Source organism: Cydia pomonella, chromosome 13, assembly GCF_033807575.1.
Source record: "Cydia pomonella isolate Wapato2018A chromosome 13, ilCydPomo1, whole genome shotgun sequence".
NCBI lineage: Eukaryota > Metazoa > Arthropoda > Insecta > Lepidoptera > Tortricidae > Cydia > Cydia pomonella.
The window spans coordinates 6,565,128-6,587,631 of NC_084715.1; the positions used below are offsets into that span (position 1 = coordinate 6,565,128).

The 22,504-nt window shown below is 36.3% G+C and overlaps 2 protein-coding genes across 2 annotated transcripts in view; both read left to right on the forward strand.

Moving 5' to 3' along the window:
- Positions 1-63: 63 nt before the first annotated feature.
- On the forward strand, positions 64-3,482 carry LOC133524047 (uncharacterized). Its single transcript, XM_061859828.1, has 2 exons — positions 64-297; positions 1,196-3,482. Exons 1-2 carry the CDS (start codon positions 280-282, stop codon positions 3,134-3,136), a joined length of 1,959 nt encoding a protein of 652 aa, XP_061715812.1. The 5' UTR covers positions 64-279; the 3' UTR covers positions 3,137-3,482.
- Positions 3,483-5,719: 2,237 nt separating this feature from the next.
- The window catches only part of LOC133524050 (WAS/WASL-interacting protein family member 1-like), a 41,776-nt gene continuing 24,991 nt past the window's right edge, over positions 5,720-22,504 (forward strand). Inside the window, exons 1-2 of the mRNA XM_061859836.1 lie at positions 5,720-6,517; positions 13,303-13,556. Coding sequence (XP_061715820.1) covers positions 6,163-6,517; positions 13,303-13,556 — 609 coding nt within the window. The 5' untranslated portion in view covers positions 5,720-6,162. The remainder of the gene's footprint in view (positions 6,518-13,302; positions 13,557-22,504) is intronic.

Genomic DNA, 22,504 nt, shown 5'->3' on the forward strand with positions numbered 1-22,504 from the left:
TTATGTGCTCTATGAACTTACTACAACAACATTTTCCAAATTTTTAATAAGATAATAATGATATTAGAACGTAGTGATTATGTGCTCTATGAATGATATTTTTTATTGATTGATATACTGTGTCCAACTCAAGCATTATTAGAACTGGCTGTAAAAAAAAAGATATCACACTGATTGCGTCAAAGTTTTGTTCATTTAAATGTCAATGCCAGTCATAATTGCGTATGATATAATGAAAATCCTGTATTATTGAGAAACTTTCAATAACTTCATTTCATAATGACTTCGCAAACCAAAGTAAGTAACCAATATGGGTATAAAGTCCCTATTTCTAATATTTGTAACACGCAAGAACTATTTTAAACTAGCGACCAGCCCTGGCTTCGCATGGGTAAACATTAACAAATTATATACCTAAACCATGAAAATCCGTTCAGTATTTTTACAAATTATCGCTAACATGGATACATATAGAAAGACAGACGCGGCGGAAAAACTTTTGTTTTATAAAATACAGTGACACGCAAGCACTATTTGAGACATTCAGATTAGTTTCAGAAAGGCACAAGCTCTAGCTAAAGGGCCCTCCACACTCGTGCGCGAATCGAGGCGCGAAGCCGCGAACGCGAGTGTGGATGGCCCTCGCGTCGATTTCGCAGATTGTTCACGCCTTCGCGCCTTATTCCCCGTTTTTTGTCGGTATTTGGCCCGCGTCAAAGGAGACGCGAAGCGCGAACTTGCAAAACTCCACACTCTCAATCGCTTCGCGCCGCGATTCGCTCGCGAGTCGGTTAATCTGTCCTTCTATGGCGGCTACTTGGTTATATTGGGTGCGAACTTGATCAACCAAAAATCAATTTGATAGTTCCCAGTTTGAATCAGTGCCTTGCCGCAAACTAAATCCGATCAGCTGATGCTTTGGCGCCATCTTGCCTTGAACCAAACTGCGAAATCGCCGTGAAGTTGTGCGAGTGTGGAGTCTACGTCAACGTCGCGGTATGTTCGCTCCGCGAAGTCGCGCCGCGATTCACGCGCATAGTCTGGAGGGGGCTTACGATATAACAATGGCCTTTTTAATAGGTAATTAAATCATGTATTTCTTAACTAACCTGTTAGTGCTGATAGTAGAGCTAAACTCGTGTTTTCTTTTAAATGACAGTATCGTGATTTTAAACCGAAATTATTAATGTTTCAGACAGAAGTAATCGTATCCACTACAGAAAATCCAGAAGGCGTTTGCATGTTGTTTGATATATGTAAAGAAGTCAAGCTCTATTATGAGAGTCCAGTTATTTTTCTTACCAAAACTGATTTCTCGGATAAAGCATTCAACGTCATGTGTACAGTTCACACTATTCTGAATGAGGAAAGAGACGAGAAGACCAAAGGTCGGATTTTAGACTTAATTGTTGATTATCAGTTGCAATGGTTGCAATATGTGAACGCCATAGAAAACTTTGAACAACTTGTGATTGATCGAACTTTGCCTAAAGAAGAATTATACCAAGCTGTAAACTACACTATGGATAGTATGACCTATCGTTTAAAACATTTTCAAAGATTAATTGAAAAGAATCGATCTGGTTTATCTAACGAAAACCATGCTATATTAAACGCAGAACTAGAAATTGTGGAAGAAATGCATAAAGAAATTGCCAAAGCCCTAGTTGACAAGTTGAAATGTTTTCGAGGTATTCAAAGCGGTCCAGAATTCGACATTAAACTTAAATCTGAAGTCGAAGATCTGTTACAATGGTTAGATAAAATTAGCGACAACTTAGCCATTCTGCTAAGTAAATATGTAAGTTTTAACGTGCAACATTTAAGCAGCGATTTAACAAAAACGTTACAACAAATAGTTGAAGAATTCAAAACCGATGAGTCACCTTCGGCAAAAAAGATGCTGGAAGAACTTAAAGAAAAAGGAAAAGATTTATGTTCAATGGTAAGGTCTACAGCAAGCCATGACCTTGAGATAAATAAAGTTGTAGAAAAAATTGCTGTTTTAGATGACCGTATTAAACGTTTAGAAGAAGAAAACGCACATGCAGCTCTTGGGGCACTTCGGTACAAAAAAGATTTTCTTGAAGCAAGATTAAACTCGTTAGATAATTTAAAAACTACTTTAAAGAGCCTTCACAACTTAGCAGATTACATGCCGGATGTTCCATTAGAAGAGTTGTGCGAGTGCCCAGATTTTTTCCAAATGAGAATTTTTAACCATGCACTTCCATCTCCAGAGCGCGAGCGATTGATCTCCGAGTTCTGCTACTTGTGGGATATAGCCGTCAATGGGAAAAAGAAAAAGTCAATAATATCAATTCTCAGTGCTACTGAGGAAAAAGAGGAATTTACTGATGAACTTGGAATATTTTATATAGACGAATATGGCAGGAAAATATATAAGAAGCCCGATGAACCCACATTGTACCAATGTAACGAAAGTGAGATTTTGGTACCTCTTTCCGATGATTCAGAACATGTTTACTTTTATGATGAATGTGGAAGACACTTCTTAGATCCTCAAACTAGACAAAAAATATACAAAGCTCATGCAACAGCAAGTGAATTCATGATGGATAGCTCTGGAGCACTGATTAAGTTGAAGGAAATCCGCAATGGCATCACGTATTACTATGACAACTTCGGACGTTATTATATAAACGAGGAAAACAAGCGTATCTATATAGAAGAAGACTCTACAAGTGAATATGAAAATGATGGATTTGGTAATCTTGTACGTATAAGAAGCCAATTAGATATTCTTGAACCTTGCCCTGATGACGAAAATGTTACCGAAGATTTCAATTATTTGAAACGAAACGTTGGAGTGGCGTTGCGTGAATGTATTGCGAAGACAATTGTTGCGCAGCCCGCAGATCCAGTGAAGTATTTATCCACGTGCCTATTTAAATACAGAGACAATATTGAGCAAAGAGAAAAACGAGCTAGAGAAAAAGAACAATTGGATGTAGAAAGAGAAATACGTGCAGCTGAGGAACGCGAGGCTTTAGAGAAAGCTGCAAGAGAAGCTGCCCTCCTGATGGCACAAGGTGGCAGTGAGGCTTCTTATGATTCGAATCTAGTTAACTACCAGCATTCACCCGATATTTTGTCAACAAGTTCAAAACAATAAAACTAAAGTGAAGGTTCAAGTTCAATTAGGTTACTTGACTGTGAACCAATATCCCATGTCCATTTGCACACTATATGGTTCTTATATATTGTTTTAGAAAGAAGTTCTATTTAATTTATTTTTAATTTGTTTACATTGCCCATGTTATTGTATAGTTAATATAGTTATCTAAAATGAATAAAATAAATAATTACCTATTATTGTTTTCAGCTCTTTCTTTTATTTATTTTGATTGGTTTCGTTTTGTCATCATAACAGTTTTTTGCATAATTTAAACTACTAATAGAAGGACGTATCGGACCGCAACCTTGGTACAGTATGTGCAATAGAAAAGTGTAATTCAAAAGTTTATACTCCTTACTTTTGCTCTCCTCCTTCCTCGCGTTGTCCCGGCATATTGTCACGGCTCATGGGAGCCTGGGGTCCGCTTGACAACTCCATACTTACTTTTGTTCTCCATTTGCTATATATTTTGCACGTGCATAATTATATTGCTATCCTGTCCCGCTCGCACAATAACATTGACCGCTGGCATCATCGGCTGGACAGCAATATACACGGTCAAAGAGTAGTAAGTGTACACGGTGTATCATGAGGAAACATTTTAACAGTGTATTCTTGTAGCGCTAAGATAGTCGGCTCTTTATCATTTGGTAATCATTTGTCTTCATGCCAGGGGGCCTACCGCAAAAATCGAAGTTCGTCAATTGCGGGCATTTTTCTCTTTCGCTCTAATTACGTCTTAGTGAGAGTAAAAGAGAAAAATCCCCGCAATTTGCGAATTTCGGTTTTCCCGGTAAGCCCCCTGTCACGTTCTAACAAGTACGTAAGCGCGAAAGTGATGGGCATAGTGAAAAACGATAAAAATGGAACCATGCTGCCACGGTTACATTTAGAGACTAAAATGTCATATAAACTTTTCTGGATTTCGCCTAGTTTCAGAGTTTATACCAATTTAAAAAAATAAACATTTTATTGTAACATGATTGTAACTTAGTGGAAAACGCCTTTTTGATTTGATGGCGATGATGTCATTATGGGGCGTAGGCTAACTAGTATGGAAGGTGGAGGCAAGGAATTAAATCTCCATGTACCAAAAAGTGTCACCAAAAAACCTTAAATAGGTGGCGCTACAATACCTAGAATACTTGACAAAAAAATCAAATCATAGACAGCGCACTTCACTCCGTCAATAACCTACATTCTATCTGTATCGCACGCATATAAATACACGGCGCAACACGTGGAACTTGAAAGATTTTAACCACGCTTTTCTGAGGCCAAAAGAAGGAAACATGTTATATGAGTTTATGTAAATTTCGAAAAAAAAATATGAAAAATGTTTTTGTGTTGTGTAAATGTTTTTTTAATGTATTTGTACATAAAAAGTGAATTTTATTTTCGACGACCGGTCTGGCCTAGTGGGTAGTGACCCTGCCTACGAAGCCGATGGTCCCGGGTTCAAATCCTGGTAAGGGCATTTATTCGTGTGATGAGCATGGATATTTGTTCCTGAGTCATGGTTGTTTTCTATGTATTTAAGTATTTATAAATATTTATATATTATATATATCGTTGTCTAAGTACCCTCAATACAAGCCTTATTGAGCTTACTGTGGGACTTAGTCAATTTGTGTAATAATGTCCTATAATATTTATTTATTTATGTTAAAACTGGCACTAAAAATGATTTTTTATGATTTTTTTTGGTAAAACCAAGTTAGTATGGAAGGTAGAGGCAAGGAATAGAATCTCCATAGGCAGAACTGTTGCAAAAGTGTCCAGCTGTCAGCTATAAATAATAGTTTCAAATCTCTTTAGAGTAGCTAAGAACCTAGGCGTTATTGATGGAGTGAAATTTGCTGTCTATGATTAGATTTTTTTCTCAAGTATTCTAGGTATTGTAGTGCCACCTATTTATGGTTTTTTGTCGGACACTTTTTGGTATATGGAGATTCTATTCCTTAACTCTACCTTCCATAATAGGGTTGTTTCCATCTACAAATCTTAGGGCAGAATTGTATCCCAATAAATTCTTTTGGATTATAAGAACATGTTAAACTACTTTTAGGGGACCTGTAATGACCATATTTTTGTAAATATTGAATTTAAAATATCTTTTGGCACACGTCACGTGACCAAACTGGAAACGTCATTGAAGATTCTGATGACGTCACAACTCTCGGATTGACACTGTTGACAATTAGGCGATAAACAACAAATGACAAATGTCAGTTGTCAGTTCGTATCTTCTACGTGTGTATGTAGTTATGTGTCAAACCGTAAACTGTGACGTCACACAATTTCCAAAGAGCGTTTTGGGCGCGAAAGCATCTGTCAAAATATATTTTGTTAATTTAACATATTTAAAGCCGTTTTTAGTATAAAAGTTGAATTTTAAGGCAACTTTTAGTTAATATAGAACGTAATACAAACGTTTCGAAAAATTGGAAACAACCCTATTATATTATGTTAAAATCATAGATTAAAATAACCTGTGGGTTTTAAACTCATTAGAATAAAAACTACTATAATATTTAAATATTTACCTATAGCAACTCTACAAATTTTGACAGATGTCGGCCATATTACGATTACGAGTTGTGAATTTGACGAATTCACTACTCCTTGATAATATCATATCATATCATTTAAGTTAAGCGAAGTAATACTTATCACGAACTCGTTTTGACCGTCGTTTTGAACGGGCCGATTTGAAACGATGTTTCGTAGAAGAAATTATGCTAGGTAGTAGTAAATTATATGTGAACAGAGTGAAAACAATTTGTGGTGTCTACGTGCTTCTTACAATGATTAATCTTTTAGGACAAGGTTTTCCAATATTTTATGTAAATTAACTAGCATTAGTCGGAGTGACGTATCGGGCTTCGAATGTTTTCGTCACGTGCCGTCGCGAGGATCGTGTGTACAAATACAAGTGCGTGAATGTTGTAGGGTGTTTGAATTATTGTCGTCATTTTCCTTTACTCATGGCCTTGTAGGCCGGTTAGTGCGTCAGTTTCGCGATGGCTCCCAGACCGCCCGGTCCTCCGCCGCCTCCTGGCCCTCCGCCGCCGCCGGGGCCGCCTCCGCCGCCTAGTTTCGGAGGTTCGTCGAAGGGAGGTTCGGGAGACAACAGGAATGCCCTGCTTAGTTCTATTAGGCAGGGGACGAAATTGAAAAAGGCTGTTACAGTGGATAAGAGTGGACCATATATACCGGGGAAGGTATCTAGTTCTGGTGGAAGTGCATCTCCTGTTGGCAATGGAGTCAAGAGTGGTGGGATGCACAACGGTGGCAGCGCAGCGCCGCCGATGTTGGGAGGGCTGTTTGCGGGTGGAATGCCCAAGCTGAGGCCCACTGGTGCCAAGTTTGGTGGTGGTGAGTATCTTTGTAAAGATAAGGTCATGCTAGTTTAAAATTGGTAAGTTATTGTCATATAGCCAATGTTGTTTGGTACACCTATTATCACAAGAACTTAAACCTAGATTCACAATCTAAAAAAATTAGAAAATTTCATAATTATTAAGTTTGTTTATGAGGAACTGAAAGGGTTAAGAGTATTCACTATTCAGGGTATTTGTCTCCTTGTTTGCCTCCTATATCATAGAAAACTATTAGAATGCAATTGTGCTATTAGGTTGCTACTTGTAGTAAATGAATGTCTCTAACATCTATTGTCTCTAGTTTTTATTGTTTTGAATTATTGTTCTTACATCATTTAAAAACAAACAATAGGCCCTTGCTGGATTTAATAGAGAAAATATGTGATAACACATTTTTATATACATTCATCTTCAATAATTATATTAACCCATTAGCGCCACACCTGCTTTTGGTAACCCCCCATTGTTGTAATGCTGTTACGAGTAGAAAATAGAATCAAACACCATAACCCAGGAGTACGCAAGTGGATATAATGGGCACTAATAGGTTAAGGGCCACTTGCACCAACTACAGTTGATGGACTAACTTATGTCACTCAGCAGTGAACTATGAAACTTCCCATACAATAAAATTTAGTGTATGCTTTAACCTATGAGACTTCTCATACAATCAAATTTAGTGAACACTGTAATGGTGACAAACAGTTTGGTGCAACAAATGCTAAATTAATTTTATAGTAAGCAGCCAATCTTATTGATGAATTCACTATTTGTTCTCTTTAAAAAATATATTTATTTGCCAACACAAAAAAGGAAGTTTATGGACAATATAACAAATCAGGTAGAAGTAACAATATTTGTGTGGTAAAATGGGTGAGACTCAGCGAGACTGCTGATTTTCAGTCCCCAACAAAAATACCAAAAACTAATTCTTAACTAAGTTATAAGCCTTTATAAGGCAGAGGAAATATACAGGGTGAAATTATTATGTTTGACCAGGGGCGAATATGTGGGGCATACTGAACAACGCTTATTATTGGGCCAACCCCGAAAATGTATGAGACAGCATGTAATTTTTTTTTCGCATTTTCAGTAAAAGTTGTTCAGTATGACCTACAAATCCACCCCTCAGTGTATGGTCAAACAACAATTTCACCCTGTATTTTCACCTGATATTTAATGAGACACCAAAGTTTCGTAAGAAATTATTTTACAAGTCCAAAACAGAACTACCGGTCACTTAGTTTGTCACCTCGAAACATATCTACATAAATACAAGTATACACTGATATGATATCTGGTATTTAATTACATTATTGATTGTTCTCCACTCTGATGCAGATAAAGGGTAGATTAATGATATCAAGTTATGTTTATTACAAATACAACTGAGAGGAAACCGGTTCTGTATTTTATGTTTTATGCCTCAGAAATCAGGGCTTAGGTAAATAAAGAAAAGAAGTATTTACATTCAAATATCAAATGTAAAACAATAAAATAAATTACCAAAACCATTCTCAAACTTTCTGGCAGTGGATACCTTATGGAATATTTTTTGTAGCACCAAAGTTGTTTACTGAGGTGCTTGTGTGAATGTATTCCTACTCAAGGCAAGGCCCTGTTTGACTGATTTTTAGCAATAGCTAAAATATTGCCAGTTTAATGAGCAGTATTAGAGTCAGACCAAGCTAAGTTGGCAGTGATTTTGATAGCCCAGCCTGTGCAAGTTAGTTAAGTAAACATCATAATTTCATAGAAGTTGACATTGAAAATGACACTTGCACTGTCTAGGCTGTCAATATCGCTGCCAACTTATCTTGGTATGACTCTAAATTTATTTTCAATTTGAGCCATTTATACCTGAACAGGGTTAAAATCTTAAAAAAAAAGAGCCATACACACTTGCATGGCAGGTGATTTTAAATGAAATTAAATGTGAGCAGGTGACAATAACTCACACACTTGATAAAGCTCTACATTTTGTAGTGAAATTGTGAAATATATCTGATTTAATATAATAACATTTATGACTTGTAAATACCTCTAATAGTTTTATTATATAGAATAATAACTAGTTATATTGTGAGCTGTAGACCTAGCAATACCTTCATAAGCCTTAAAAAATTTAAAAATAAAAAACCTACTTACTTCATTGAGTCATTTTATCATAGGGAACTCACAATGGTCTTAAGACTCTTAAGGGCCATAGACCCAACTGGAACTTGACCTACTTTCTACCATTTTGAACATTTTCCAAAAAACGAAACAGAAAAATTCTATGTAACTACCAGATCTGCTCACAAAATTTCATGAGAATCGGTTCAGAAATGCGACCTGCAGAGGAGCACATCCGGACATACAAAGCATTTTTACCCGGGCTGAAACGGAGACGTTCGCTGGCACTCAGTGGTCAATTAATAATAACTGCAATAAATTAAGCATTTAAATAGAATAATATACTAATATCTAATGTGGTAAACTGATGGAAAACCATATCATATTTAAGTTATTTCATGACTATTTGAGGTATTGTTCATTTCCTCAAATGGCATGTTATCCTTTTGGTATTGTTAAATTATCCTGGAATGACTATTAACCAATATCAGTACACAAAACCGCATTTGATTATAGTTAATACATTTAGTAGTAGGTAGTTTTCGGTTTTGAAAGTGGGGTAAAAAATATATTCGGATATTGGAATTTGGAATATATTATTTGTGTACTTTCCTAATTCTTAATTAATATCTTTGCTCTTTATCATTTATACCTTACACACTTAAGAACTTTAAAAAGTTTATTAAAGTTAATCGAAAATACCTATTAAGAATTCTATATGCCTACCAGCGAAAACACATAAATAACGAATACGATGAATTTCGATTTTGGGCAAACAGGACTTGTGACAGCATGTATGACATAACTTGTTACGTATACGAAATAGATTAACAATATAGACTGTCAATCTCGTTACAAGTGTAAAGTGCTATTTGAATATTTCTTAGCCCGTTTGGAGCTTACTATCCTATTTTTTATTCATAGTTTGGTAACTGTTTTACATTAAAAAGTTATAGGTAAACGAAATCATTCGCGCACCCAAAAATCTGGGGTATGAATTGATTATCGATTGATTCATACATATTACCGCTTTCCCGATTACTTTAATCCTAATAGACCACCGGGTCTGCTTAGCAATCTATTCCACAGGCACTAGTTTTTACTGACCAACCACAAGGGGAAATAGACTAGATGTTGAATGTCAAAAAAAAAAAAACTGGTTTCTACATGATATTTTTCTTGAGCACCTGAAGAGCTACTGTAGATAAATATCTTATGATATATTATTTCGTACAAACATTGGTATGAGCCGGGATGCAACCTCCGACCTACGGTTTCTGAGTTCGCTACCGCTCTACCATACTTAAAATGCTCATGGTAAAACCTATTATTAATAACTTTAAAACTCTCTTAGTTTTTTTATTTCTCTACGGCTTTACCGAAGTTCACGTTATTGACAACATTGCAAACGTTCCATACTTTGCGTTCCACTAATCTTGGTTGTCTTTACTGTATACTCGTCTCTTGTATAATCGTATAATTAATGAAATACAATACGATGGCAGTTCGTTCAATACGTAACCTGAATTAAAACGAATAAAACTGGTTACAGGCCCAGATTTCTACAAGATCCTTCGGATCTGATAACGATTGAAGTACAGTCACTATCAGATATAGCGGAAGTGAACACAAATATTTGAACCCTCTATTGAAAAGACATGTAATGTAATGTATAATAATTTAGCCTATATACGTCCCACTGCTAGGCACAGGCCTCTCATGCGCGAGAGGGCTTGGGCTATTGTCCCCACGCTAGCCCAATGCGGATTGGGGATTTCACATACACCTTTGAATTTCTGCACAGATATGCAGGTTTCCTCACGATGTTTTTCATCGCCGAAAAGCTAGTGGTAAATATCAAATGATATTTCGTACATCAATTCCGTAAAACTGATTGTTAATTTTTTGTGTGTCGTTGGCGTACTTGTCGCCAGGGATCGGAAACCGGTATTTTTTGTATGGGAACGAAAACGGTATTTTTTCGTTCTTTGTTAATTACTTCATTTCTAATTAGGCAATCTAATAATAGGAAGTCTTTATCTGAAAACACAACTGAGTCCTACATTTAGAGTATAAAATAAACCGAAATATATGGTTATTTCGATGTTTTTCCAAAAAACCGGTTCCGATCCCTGCTTGTCGCCATTAACTCTTAGACTAAGTTAGGTCCTTAGGTCCTTTCAGAAAACCAGTGTCTCGGATTGCCGCGGCATTATGCTGAGTGGGGATCCTATTTTAGCGTCCAAATGTGTTTTTTATGTCTTCATGCCTTCTTTTTCATGTACTATGTTGTGGCGTTAAATAAATGTATTTTCTTTCTTCTTTCTTTCCAAGAATAATGTATGTCATTATTTTTTCATGCAATAATAAACCGGCGTTTAACCCCTAAACATAACTACAATAAGACGTGTAAAAAGAAACTTGAAATGAATGTATAATATTTTTTAAGGAAAAACATTTTAATTAAAACGGGCCTTTATCACCACATTTTATCATTGAAAAAAAAAGACATTTAGATTTAGTGCAATCGGAATCAAAATCTCATACAAATTTGATATTTTTGTAACAGTAGAAATGTAGCGTACGTCCGCAGTACGGACGGAACTAATCATTTGCGGTAAACTGGGGCACACAGCACGCAGGATGCCTGGATGCGCCTGGGCAATGCCATCTGGCATAAAATGGGTCACCGTTCAAAGCAATGAACTTTAATGTTAAAAAGAACTTCTTAGTAGTAAATGCAAATATTTTTTTTTTTCACCACACCATCTGGTAAAGGCCTTCTTGATTGTTCAAAAACTAATGAGAAAGTTGCATTTTATCCACATGTGAGACAAAGTAATCAGATGCAAATTTTGAGTTGTTTCTTTATGTTAGCTGGTAGAATTGACTTTTAAAGATGATTTTGAATCATACAATTTTTATTACGTTCATTTGGATTTGATTTGGTTAGATTTTTTTGGTATTTCACTGTTAGTATTTTACTGGCGTTGGTGTGGTGAAAAATTTTGTGTTTCACTCGGAGGCAAAGTTTGTTTAACCCTCGTAACTCGCTACGCTCGTGGTTCAATTTTGGAATCTTTCGCTTGCTCGGGTATCAATATTAGCACGAGCGGTTAAACAACAACTTTGCCCCCTTGTACAACAAATAACTATTTCAGCACACCAACTGATGGTAAAGGCTTTCTTGATTGTTCAAAAACGAATGAGAAAGTTGCATTTTATTCGCATGTGGGGCAAAGTAATCAGATGCAAATTTTGAGTTGTTTCCTTATGTTAGCTGGTGGAATTGACTTTTAAATGATTTTGAGTGATACATTTTTTATTACGTTCATTTGGATTGGCGCTACGAAAACGAAACGCTATCTGTCTCTCTATCGCACTATTATGCAAGAGTGATAGAGATGACAACAAACATAACAAAGTGATCGATTAATTATTTCCCGAGAGCCAAAACAATTTGTTCCAATTTAAACATTAGAAACCTCCCGCAGTGCAAGTGAAAATCGATTCTTCCGCACGTTCACGCTTAACTTTACGTAAACTAAAAAATTGTAAACCTTAAGCCAACGACATACAGTTCATCAATAGTTAGCAAAGTACAACGGAACTGACGGTTGCCAATGAACTAGGGCGCGAGGATGCGATTAGGACTTCGTAGTGCGTACCATCACACATTGTTCACTAATCATTCGTAAGTCTTATGACGAAGGCATTAGGTCCAGCTTCGCTCAGTTTAGAGTGTTGCTTATGTTTGGCATAGTCGCCATCAGATATATCGGAGCGGCCAAGGTGCTCAGAAATATCTGAACACGGTTCTATTGTCAAGGCGTTAAAGTGCGTGTTCAGATGTTTTTGAGCACCTCATCCGCTTCGATATAGCAACAAAGGCCGACCATGGATGGGTCTTACGTCGTTGCAGTAAGGCTCACAAACGGGCAGTTAACTGTCAAATGTGTACCGGCGAATTTGTATGCGTTACGTTTACGACGTTCGAAGTTTCGAACATTCCATGAGAGGTTAAACGCCCTTTCGTTACGAATTTATTTTGATTGTATACATTTACTGCTCCGCTTGCTTTGTATTCTCGGAAAAGAAGGATCTGGTCTAAAACCCGATTTGGCCTGACTAGAATGACGGGAACAAGAATTAACTGGGTATCGCAAACCGTGTTCTCGGGGCAATGCTTAATATTACTCGTACAGTAGTACAGTACACTGGGGCCCCTTTTCCTGTTTTATACACTACGCCTGTTTCTAGAGGTAAGGTAAACCCTGGCGTAAAAATTGTATTGACTAATCTTGAAATATATATATATATATATATATATATATTGTATTATTTTTATCTATTCTTGATTGGTCTAAAATACATGTTTCGGCGGAATCTATTCCTATGACATCATCGGAATGATATGCCTTTGATCTAATATCTATAGAACTATTAATTCCCTCGAATTATTTCGCATATTGGACTAAACTCAACAATCCAAAACCCATTATTAAAAACCTTAGTATAACCTCTCCTCCCTTATTCATAATACTTAGCAACATTTGGTCGCTTTCTTACAAACAGAAATGTCTAAATGACGGATAGAGACAAACGATGATCAACAGTTGGTTAGATTTGTCAGACGTTTATAAATAACACCATTCATCTTTCCAGGACTCACACCAAACGGCCAGATAAAAACCGAAGCACCGCGGTTCCCCCCGCCCCAGCCCAAAACCTCGCCAGAACGCAAGCCTGGCAATGTCAACGCGCTCTCAGCGGCGTTATCGGAGGCCTTGGCCTCTAGGGACCAGCAGGCCTCGCAGGTGTCGCAGGCCCCGCCGAGGCCAGTAGTGAAGAGACAGCCGAGCGAGGCTAGGGCGCGGGGGCCGCCGCCGCAGCCGCCGGTGCAGAAACAGATGCCTTTGGTGAGTTGTATGTTCGTTACTTTTGGGAGCCCTCTTCAGATGTGATGTTAGGATTTGTGATAATGATAGCGGCTGTTTTTTAATCGCGCGGAAATAAAGCGAATTAAAAGTTACATAGAGAACCTACGTCTAAGATACGCTTGCTGGAATTATACGATGTTTCTTGTTTTACAAGCCTTTGTTTGATAATGTTAATCTAGGTTTAGTGTTGTCAGTAGGATGTTCACCAGATCCCGATGTTTGATTGAACTGGTGAAAATCTGAACACACACAGGTGACACGTAAACTCTGCGACAAGCATTATGGGTGACATCATCAAGCTGGTTTGATGATGGAGACCCAAGGTGGCGGCAGGAGCTTTCTAACAAAACAAAACCATCTTCTCAAAGACTAATTGTAAGTCCCATAAAATCGCCTAGTAATGTATTATTTAAATAAAAAGTACAGGCAGTGATAAAAGTTCGTACTTATAGAAAATAATATTTGTGGAAATAACTTCTTTTAATCGAGGATTGTGATTATTGCGCGAATATGACAATGACAAATTTGTCGAAATTGTCCAAAATATCCAAAAACATTGATAGCTATGAATGAGGCAAATACGTCTATAAAAACGATTACAAAATTAATTGATATACCGTTTACTGTGCCATTCCATTAGATTCCCTTTAATCAACTTTTTTTTGCAAACGTGCTAATGTCGTTTCGTAATCGTCGATAAATTAAAAATCTGTACAGCTCATACAGCTGACAAGGACATCTACAATCAAGAGCAATAAAAAGGGGTCGTTATGTACTTTTTCGATTGTATTATTACTGAGATTTAATCCATTTTGTTTTCAAATGTAAACTGAGATTTACATAGCTCATGATCCTCGACATACGTATAACGAACGTATAACATACGCCGAACAGACCAATTCAACTGAAAGTAAAAACAGTTTTCTACCCCCTACCTCCTCCTAAAATTTGATCATCCCGACAACAATGTATCTTACTGCAAGCTCTTAAAGCACATTTCTAATACAAATAACATAAGTCATATTAGCAGTAAATACCGCATGGTGCCACAGTGTTTATAATCCCGCGAAGCTCTCGAGAGCGTCCAAATCGAGATTGCAGTCATCCTAATAACCTTTTATAGGACCTTATGGTCTGGGCTGTAAGATTTAATGTTGCACGCTTATTTTAGGCCGCTCATGTGCATTTTACTGGTGATATCGAACGATTGACATTGTGCAAGTGGTTTATATTTAAACGCCCCGTGTGAGTTTGTAACTGAACAAGATCTGTTCGTGTTGAAATGTACTAAAAAATAGAGTCATTTGTTAAGCCAGCAGTTACATAGAGTGGTATAGTCGCCATGATCAGGGCGACCAAGGTTTCAGGTTCAATAAAGTCTCTATGTATTTTTCATCACTTTAACTGCTCTGATTTATCTGATGGCGATCGTACAAACGTGATCTTCAAGTTTGAGTTAGGTTCAAACCCTGATTCGTGACTTATGCGAAATCGAATGCGATATGGAATACCATTTGATATATTGTATTACAAGCTATGTGCTGGAGGAAATCATTGAGGAAGCCGGTCGGTTTTCCCCTTCCCCATTGGGGTGGAAGGTCGCTTTTGTGCCTACATCATTGAAAAAGCAACCAAATATTGCTTTGGTACATTAAGTCAACCATACTGTAAGGACTCTAATATGGCCTTTTATAAGATCTGCTAAGCCCAAAACATTAAGCGTAAGACATGAAAATTAAAATGGTTCTAAAATCTGACCACGCTAAGTTTTCATACTAGGTACTACGTCAAGTATGGTGCACCCATATAATTTCACCCCGAAGTCGGTGCAAACTTAAAGTAGACGAACTCCATTTAAATGGACTGCCCATTCATCGAATGTCGTTATTTAGACGATGCCAATGTTGGATTAGCTTTAGCGGTTTTCACCGGTAATTGGTCTCGTGTAAACACTGTCTAAGTATAAAACCGGGAATGCGCTAACACTACGCAAATGCTTTTGCTGCCGTGTTCATCTGAAATGTCAGTTCATAATATATGTATTTAAACTTTATTGCACAATTTAACAAGAAAAGGCATTAAGGCATTCTCTACCAGTCAAACTAGGCTAAACAGTTCGTTTGGTGCAGGATTGTAGAGAGTGGACATGAGATGATGGTGGTGATATTGATGATGTATGTGATGATGATTTTGTGATATCAAAAGGGCAATATTCAGTAACCAGCCTAGCGCAAATATCAAAAATCTACTTTTCGATATCTGCCTCTATCGGACTCTTGCATATTCGAGCGATAGCGAAGTTTTTAGCCACTAATTAGGTGGACGATCTGGTAAAGATTCAAATAACTTGGCCTAGGTCCAGTTGTGGAGGTCTCGGCTTGAATGTAATCTTGTACTTTTCATTTTTACGAAAATTTCGTCTTTGGCTCAATCGGGTAAATCGCTAATTGACGGCTTTTAACGTGATTCACGTCTTCATCGTACAATGTATTCCAAATTCCAAGCAACATTTGAAACACAGATAGAACTATCAGATATAAAACGGAAATTTAAAAAAATAAGTAGTGTAAATGATGCACGAATCTCCAAATCTTAATGTAATAAACAACTAAAGAATTAAATATATATGTTGCCTAAAATGCCCAAAAATAATTACTGTTTTGTGAGATTGCGTTTAAATTAAGCCTTTGAAAGCGCGATTTATACACTTATAAAATTCCAGAATGAAGTGAAACCGGAGATCATTCTGTGTATTTTGTTTACACAATAGGAAAGCTTTATTTTACTGGTTAGAAAATAGATTTTATTAGTACTAAAAGTTGTTTCTTGTAAACACGCAATTTTAACTAAGAAAGTAAGAATCTTAAATCGTTTAACAGCTGCAGAGATCTCAAATCAGTACCTACTAATATGTATTTTCTCATTTTGAAATAATTTGTCAATAATTAGGTACCTAATGTGTATTAATTCGACAAATTTGAATCAATATATCATAATGTAAGTCGTTAATATATGTACTAACTATTACTCTATCTGCAATATCTGCATACGCATATTTTAAAAGTAGTCTAAATATGCCTCCAATTTTGCATCTTTAAATTTTTGGTTGATTAAAAACCGCAATTTTGAATACCCATATGAAAACGAAAACTTAGTCAAATAGTAGGTACTATTTGACTAAGTTTTCGTTTGCTTACATATTACGTAATTTCTATTCTTATCGCTTAAACTTAATATTTTTTTTTACATAAGCCTCCGATCGTAAATTAAGAAGATTATTTCCGAACGCACGAAAGAGTTCAAGTTCGCCCACACGCGGCCGAAAACGCAAAAATATCCTTAGCGGGAGTGTGGCGTCATCCTCCGTGGGAGTTTGGGCTTACCATTTAAACGTGCATTGCTCTGTCTAAGAAAAATGCACACTCTTTATATACCTAGACGGGTATAGTCGTCTGCAATAACATCTTGCAAAGTTGTGCGCAAAATTATCTGACGTTTTTGTGAAGCTTGTTAGAAAGGAAATGTGTTTATTTCTTATTTTCTTCTGCTTCCTCGTTTTCTCATGACTGAGGGTTACAACCATATGATCATTATTTTGTGCACCAAGGTTTTTCACTCTGCACGATTTTTCTAATAATAGGCGCCTGTGTAGACACCTGACAGGCCCTCTTTACAATGTCAACCCGGTGGGTTGGTGGATGGTCCAGTCTACTACCCTGTCCTCTATCCACCATTCCAACCATAATGCGCTTTTCAAAGTTGTCCGGCTCCCGTATTATATCTCTATTTGCAGTACCTACCATAATACGTGTCATGTTATAATTTTGCACGGTAACCTTGTGAAATATGTTTCTGTATGCTTATTCTGGACTAGAGGAGTTTTTTATTTAGGGCATCTACTGCGAGTTGAGACTTTTGAAACTAAAGTTTTGTTTATATTTTGTAGGTTTTAATATATTTGTTTAAAGAGATTCTTGTATTTTTAAGGGTATCTTTCGGGGTGTTATTTTGTCCACTAAATCACCTGGAGCGACACAAATTCTTTTAATCTAAGCATTTATATATTATCTTTTATGGATTTCTTTAGGGTCTGAAATAAGTTATATAATTATAGAGAAATATAATAATATTTATCCTCATATAACTGAGTTAACTGAGAAGAAACCGAAGGTATTGAAGTCTCAGAAAAAAATGGCTTATTTGGTTTTATACCTGAAGTTGGATTCTATTAGGTATACGTTCCTTTATCAATAGAAAATACATAAACACCCTTACTTTTTACGACGTTGACAACTGTGAAAACAGTGGTATCCTAAATTAGAATTGTAGAAATGTATTTGAAATCGTCGAAAGATTATCGTCTTTTACTATATCAGTCAAACAATACACGGTTATCCTTCTTTATCGACAGATACTGTTATCTGAGTATTTCGCTGTTTTAGACACTGACTCCAACACCCAGTTACTTGTCCCGAAAATACACATGTTCAATAATCGTTATGATATCAAGTATATCGATGATTGTGTCTCACATCGCGCGTATGTTTGTGCGATTTTTTTTAGTATATCAAGTAATTAGTATTGGCGCGATTGTGTTTTAATTTTCAGTATTGCTTTACTTGGTTTTTTGTGATCTTGTCAAAATGTGGACACCTGAATATTCATTGACGTCTAGGGTATGTTTTGCATTGGCGGCTGATCATTGTCCTCTTACATAACAAGGAAATTTGGCATTCTAATTTAAATCAATAGTGCCTATTACACATATTAATTTTATTTTGTTACAAGCATTTATTTAACTTGCCCTGTGGGTCAAATCTTGGAGGTAAATATAACACTCTTCCCTATTTCCAATGAAGCTGAAATTTTGCATACACATGTAAGTCGAGTGACAATGCAATATTATGGTATCATCGAGCTGATCTGATGATGGAGACAGGAGGTGGCCATAGTAACTCTGTGATGAAACAACGCAACCTAATTGTGTTATTTAGAATTGTCTCGATGAGTGTTACTTACCTGTGGTAAGAAAAATACAGTCAGCGATAAAGTTTTCCCAAACACTTATTTCAAAATCGAACGAAACAAAACAAATGCAACACTGCCCCAATTAAAAATGATTTAAATTTCATTGAAGATAATTAGTACTATTATTAGGACCGTGGGCCGCTAGAGGTTAAACATATAAAGTGCTCAGGAGCAGAGTATTTTACATGTTAAATCTACTTAATTATAACCAAACAAATTCTATCCATACGCTAATATGTGACGATATGCCAAGTAAAGACTGATAAATTAAAGCCGAAAACTGCAGCGCAGAGTTGGCATGAACGTGATCCATATAATACGCCCACCCAGATTGTAGCATGTGCCTTTGTGGAAGGTTTTATTGATAATAAATCAGAGACAAACTAAAGTACAACTGTGCAAGTATTTTATGATATAGGAGGCAAACGAGCCGACGTATTTCCTGATGGTAAACAATTACCGTCGCCCGTTACCCGCAAACTCAGAGGGTACGCTCTTTTCTTGTAGGTTTGAAGGTCGGAACGGTCCAGAAATTTCGCTTTTCGCAGTTAATTCCAGCACAGAACTTGCTGAAAGTTAGGAAACATTCTTTTGAATATTTCGATACCTATAAGAGATGATTAAAGGAGGAAGATAATGGAGGAGCCCAAGATCCACAAAGGGTTATAGCGCCATCGGAAGTAAGTTAAGATTCCGAAAATTTCACAATTTTGGTAACTATCCAACGGCATATCAGTAAACCAAAGCTTCAGCAATTAGGATTTTTCCTAACTTATCGGGGCATCATCGATGCAGTACACACTGCAGTATTTCTTCCTGATTGGCGCGGAGGTGCGTGCGACGCACGGCGTACCCCTGCATTTGTACCTATTACCTAGAAAGCAGTACAAATTCTGCACCGATTCTTTACAGCCAAGTGTGGAAAGGGCCCTAGCTAATACAAAAGTTTTATATTTTACATAATTTTATTAGATTAATATGGGTTTCCCGTTGATAGTTTTTTTGCTTATTAACTTTGTACTTATTATATGCGTTGTAGATTAGATTAATACCCGGAAAGTTTAACACTTTTATATTCGTTTTAGCTCAACTAGGCATAGTTTTTAACGCCATGGGAATTCCATGCCATTCCGGCTTTTCCCATTTAAGGAAGGCTAAAAACTGCTGTATTTATCCTTAAAATCCTTATCCTTATCGCATCTAAATGTATTTATTTAATAATATTGTTTTATTAGTCAGATATGCTATTATTTTTTAAGTACAGTTGCCGTTATAGGAAGGAATATTAATTAATTATTATTCGCAAACCACAAGTACTTTGTATTGTATCCTATTGGAAATATTCTATTATTTTATACTATTGACGTATATTTTACGTAAATTGATTTCTAGGAATAAATTATGTTGCATCTTCCTGATTCATCGTATTGTAAAGAGTTTAAAACTAATTTATATTCAATAATTGCATTTTAATAATAATGACTAATAAATAGACTAGTTTGCGTAAAAATACAAGCAAATATTAAGAGTCCGCAGGAAGCGCAGTTCCCCATACAAATGTAGTTATGCTCTCATTTTAAAATGACTAGCTAGATTGCTGTGAAACCTTGTACTTACAATAGGATAAGGTATATCTAAAATAATTTATGTTGCTTCAGATAGTAAAAAAAAACAACCAATTTAAGTTTTACGTACAAAACTTGTTTTTGCTGTATTTCGTTTGGTTTATAAGCTAGAGCTATATAAAATAATTACAGGCATATATATATGTACCTCATGTCCACCACGTAGTTTTAAAATGAGAATGAAACTCCGTTTGTATGGGAAGGTGAAATTCGGCCGAGCTTGCTGCGGACACTTAACACACAAGATGAATGTTTATCTAAAACTAAACGTACAACCACAAACGGTAAATTAAACTATTGTTTTTTTATTAATTTGATCAAAGATTCATAGATTATGAAGGACAATGGTAAGACATGTAGTTTATGAAAAAATCGTGCACCGAATAAGTGAAGATGGCTCTGTACGGTACATATATTTTGTAGCAACTGAATCGTCAAACGTATACGAATATTAAAAAAAATGAGTTCCTAAAACCCCTCCTACCAAATGAAATCCGTCAAGTGACAATAAAAACCGTCGTCAAATAAAATCAAGTTTCTTTATTACCACTGTGTGGGAGTTACGTCACTAATTTAATAACGAAGCCACTATAAAAATTCAGCTCATTCAAGGCATTATAGTTTCTCTGCAAACGAAATAAGAGCTTTCATATAAACGCCTTTGTTTCGCCGTAGCATCCAAACCGGTAAAGCTAATTAAAAATAATTATCAGAGAACATTCGCAATCTCGTATCTAGCGGATCACTATTAAAGCATAATGGACTTTATTACGAGCTGTTTAAGTATCGTTTAATATAATCAGATGACAATCTGATTGTCTTACCGGTCATAGATCGTAATGTTTGTCGTTCTGCAGTTGATAAACAAAATTTAGTTACACGTTGATTGCCATGTGAAAGAAATTATAATATTCAACATAGTACGAGTATGTTTACAATGGAAAACTATCAGTTTCTATATGACAAAAAGTCTATTAGGTAACAATAATATAGAAAAGTATTGTTTATATACGTGACAGTGGCGCCAGCGTGGCGGCTGAGGGACGCATTAGTTATTTGACACCTGTTAAATAGTGTGTAAATGTTCACCGCTTTTAGTTTCTCCACTTCAAACATAGCCAATCAGTCAATCACTCATCGTTTATAACCAATAGGCTATACTTAAGTAGGCAATTAAATTCATTATGTGAGCTTTTATTTAATTTCGTTTCTATCTTCCCGGGCCTTATTATATGGTTATATATGGTTCTTTCTCTTTGGCACAGGTTTTTTTTAAATAAATAAATAAAATATTGTTTATTTTATTGGACAACTTTACACAGATTAGCGAACTCCCACAGTAAAGATAGGCGACGATAACACACATTTCGTGTAGCTTTAGGTTTAAGTTTGTAGCCGGCAGAGGCGACAGGCTCGGCATATGCGATTAGCTGCGCGATACCCCAGTTCTCCAGTTTCTGCACTGACTGTACCTACTCATATCGTATGTGGGGTTCGAAGTTGAGATGCTTGTTTTTGTTTCGGATCAGCATTTGACTGCGACTTTCTGTGTCGGTTGCTCTCGGATTTTCTATCTTTAAACGTAACACACGGAAATGCACTCTTCCGTTTTGTAAGTAGGTAGTACTCATTCCATTTTATATACCTTTCATTAAAAGTGATCACAACCCTTGTTGAGTACTGTACTATGGACATTGCCCAAATATATTTTTTTGCAGTAAGGTTAAGTGGGGTAAATATAGAGCAAGAGAAACACTTTTTGGGAAAATGTACAGAGATATTTAGCGCCACTTGCATCATCTCACTAACTCGGTGTTAACCGGTTAAACCTGGAGTTACCATGGTTACCGGTACAATTTTACACTGGGTTAGCGGTATAACCGGTTAACCCCGGGTTAGTGTGATGGTGAAACCTTACTGAAATTTGGTTTTTGATTGTTCATCTCATTTTTATCGCCATATCTATTGAACTGTAAATATTTTCATAGCAAACTGTGTGTGTTATTTTAACGATGGTATTGTATGTCAGATGTCAATACCCACTCAATACAATAATTTTGTGAACTCCCATCACCCCACAGCTCTTACTTAATAAAAGGCGTGGGATGAAATAGCATGGCGCCATTAACCCACTAGATTTCAATCAGTTCACTGATTTTGAAATTGTGACATTACGCTTTGTCTACAAATGATGAACTTAAAAGATCGATAATCGAGAGTTTTACTGTATTTCTCTAGCTTCATGGAGACATTATGTAGATTCTCGATTAATTT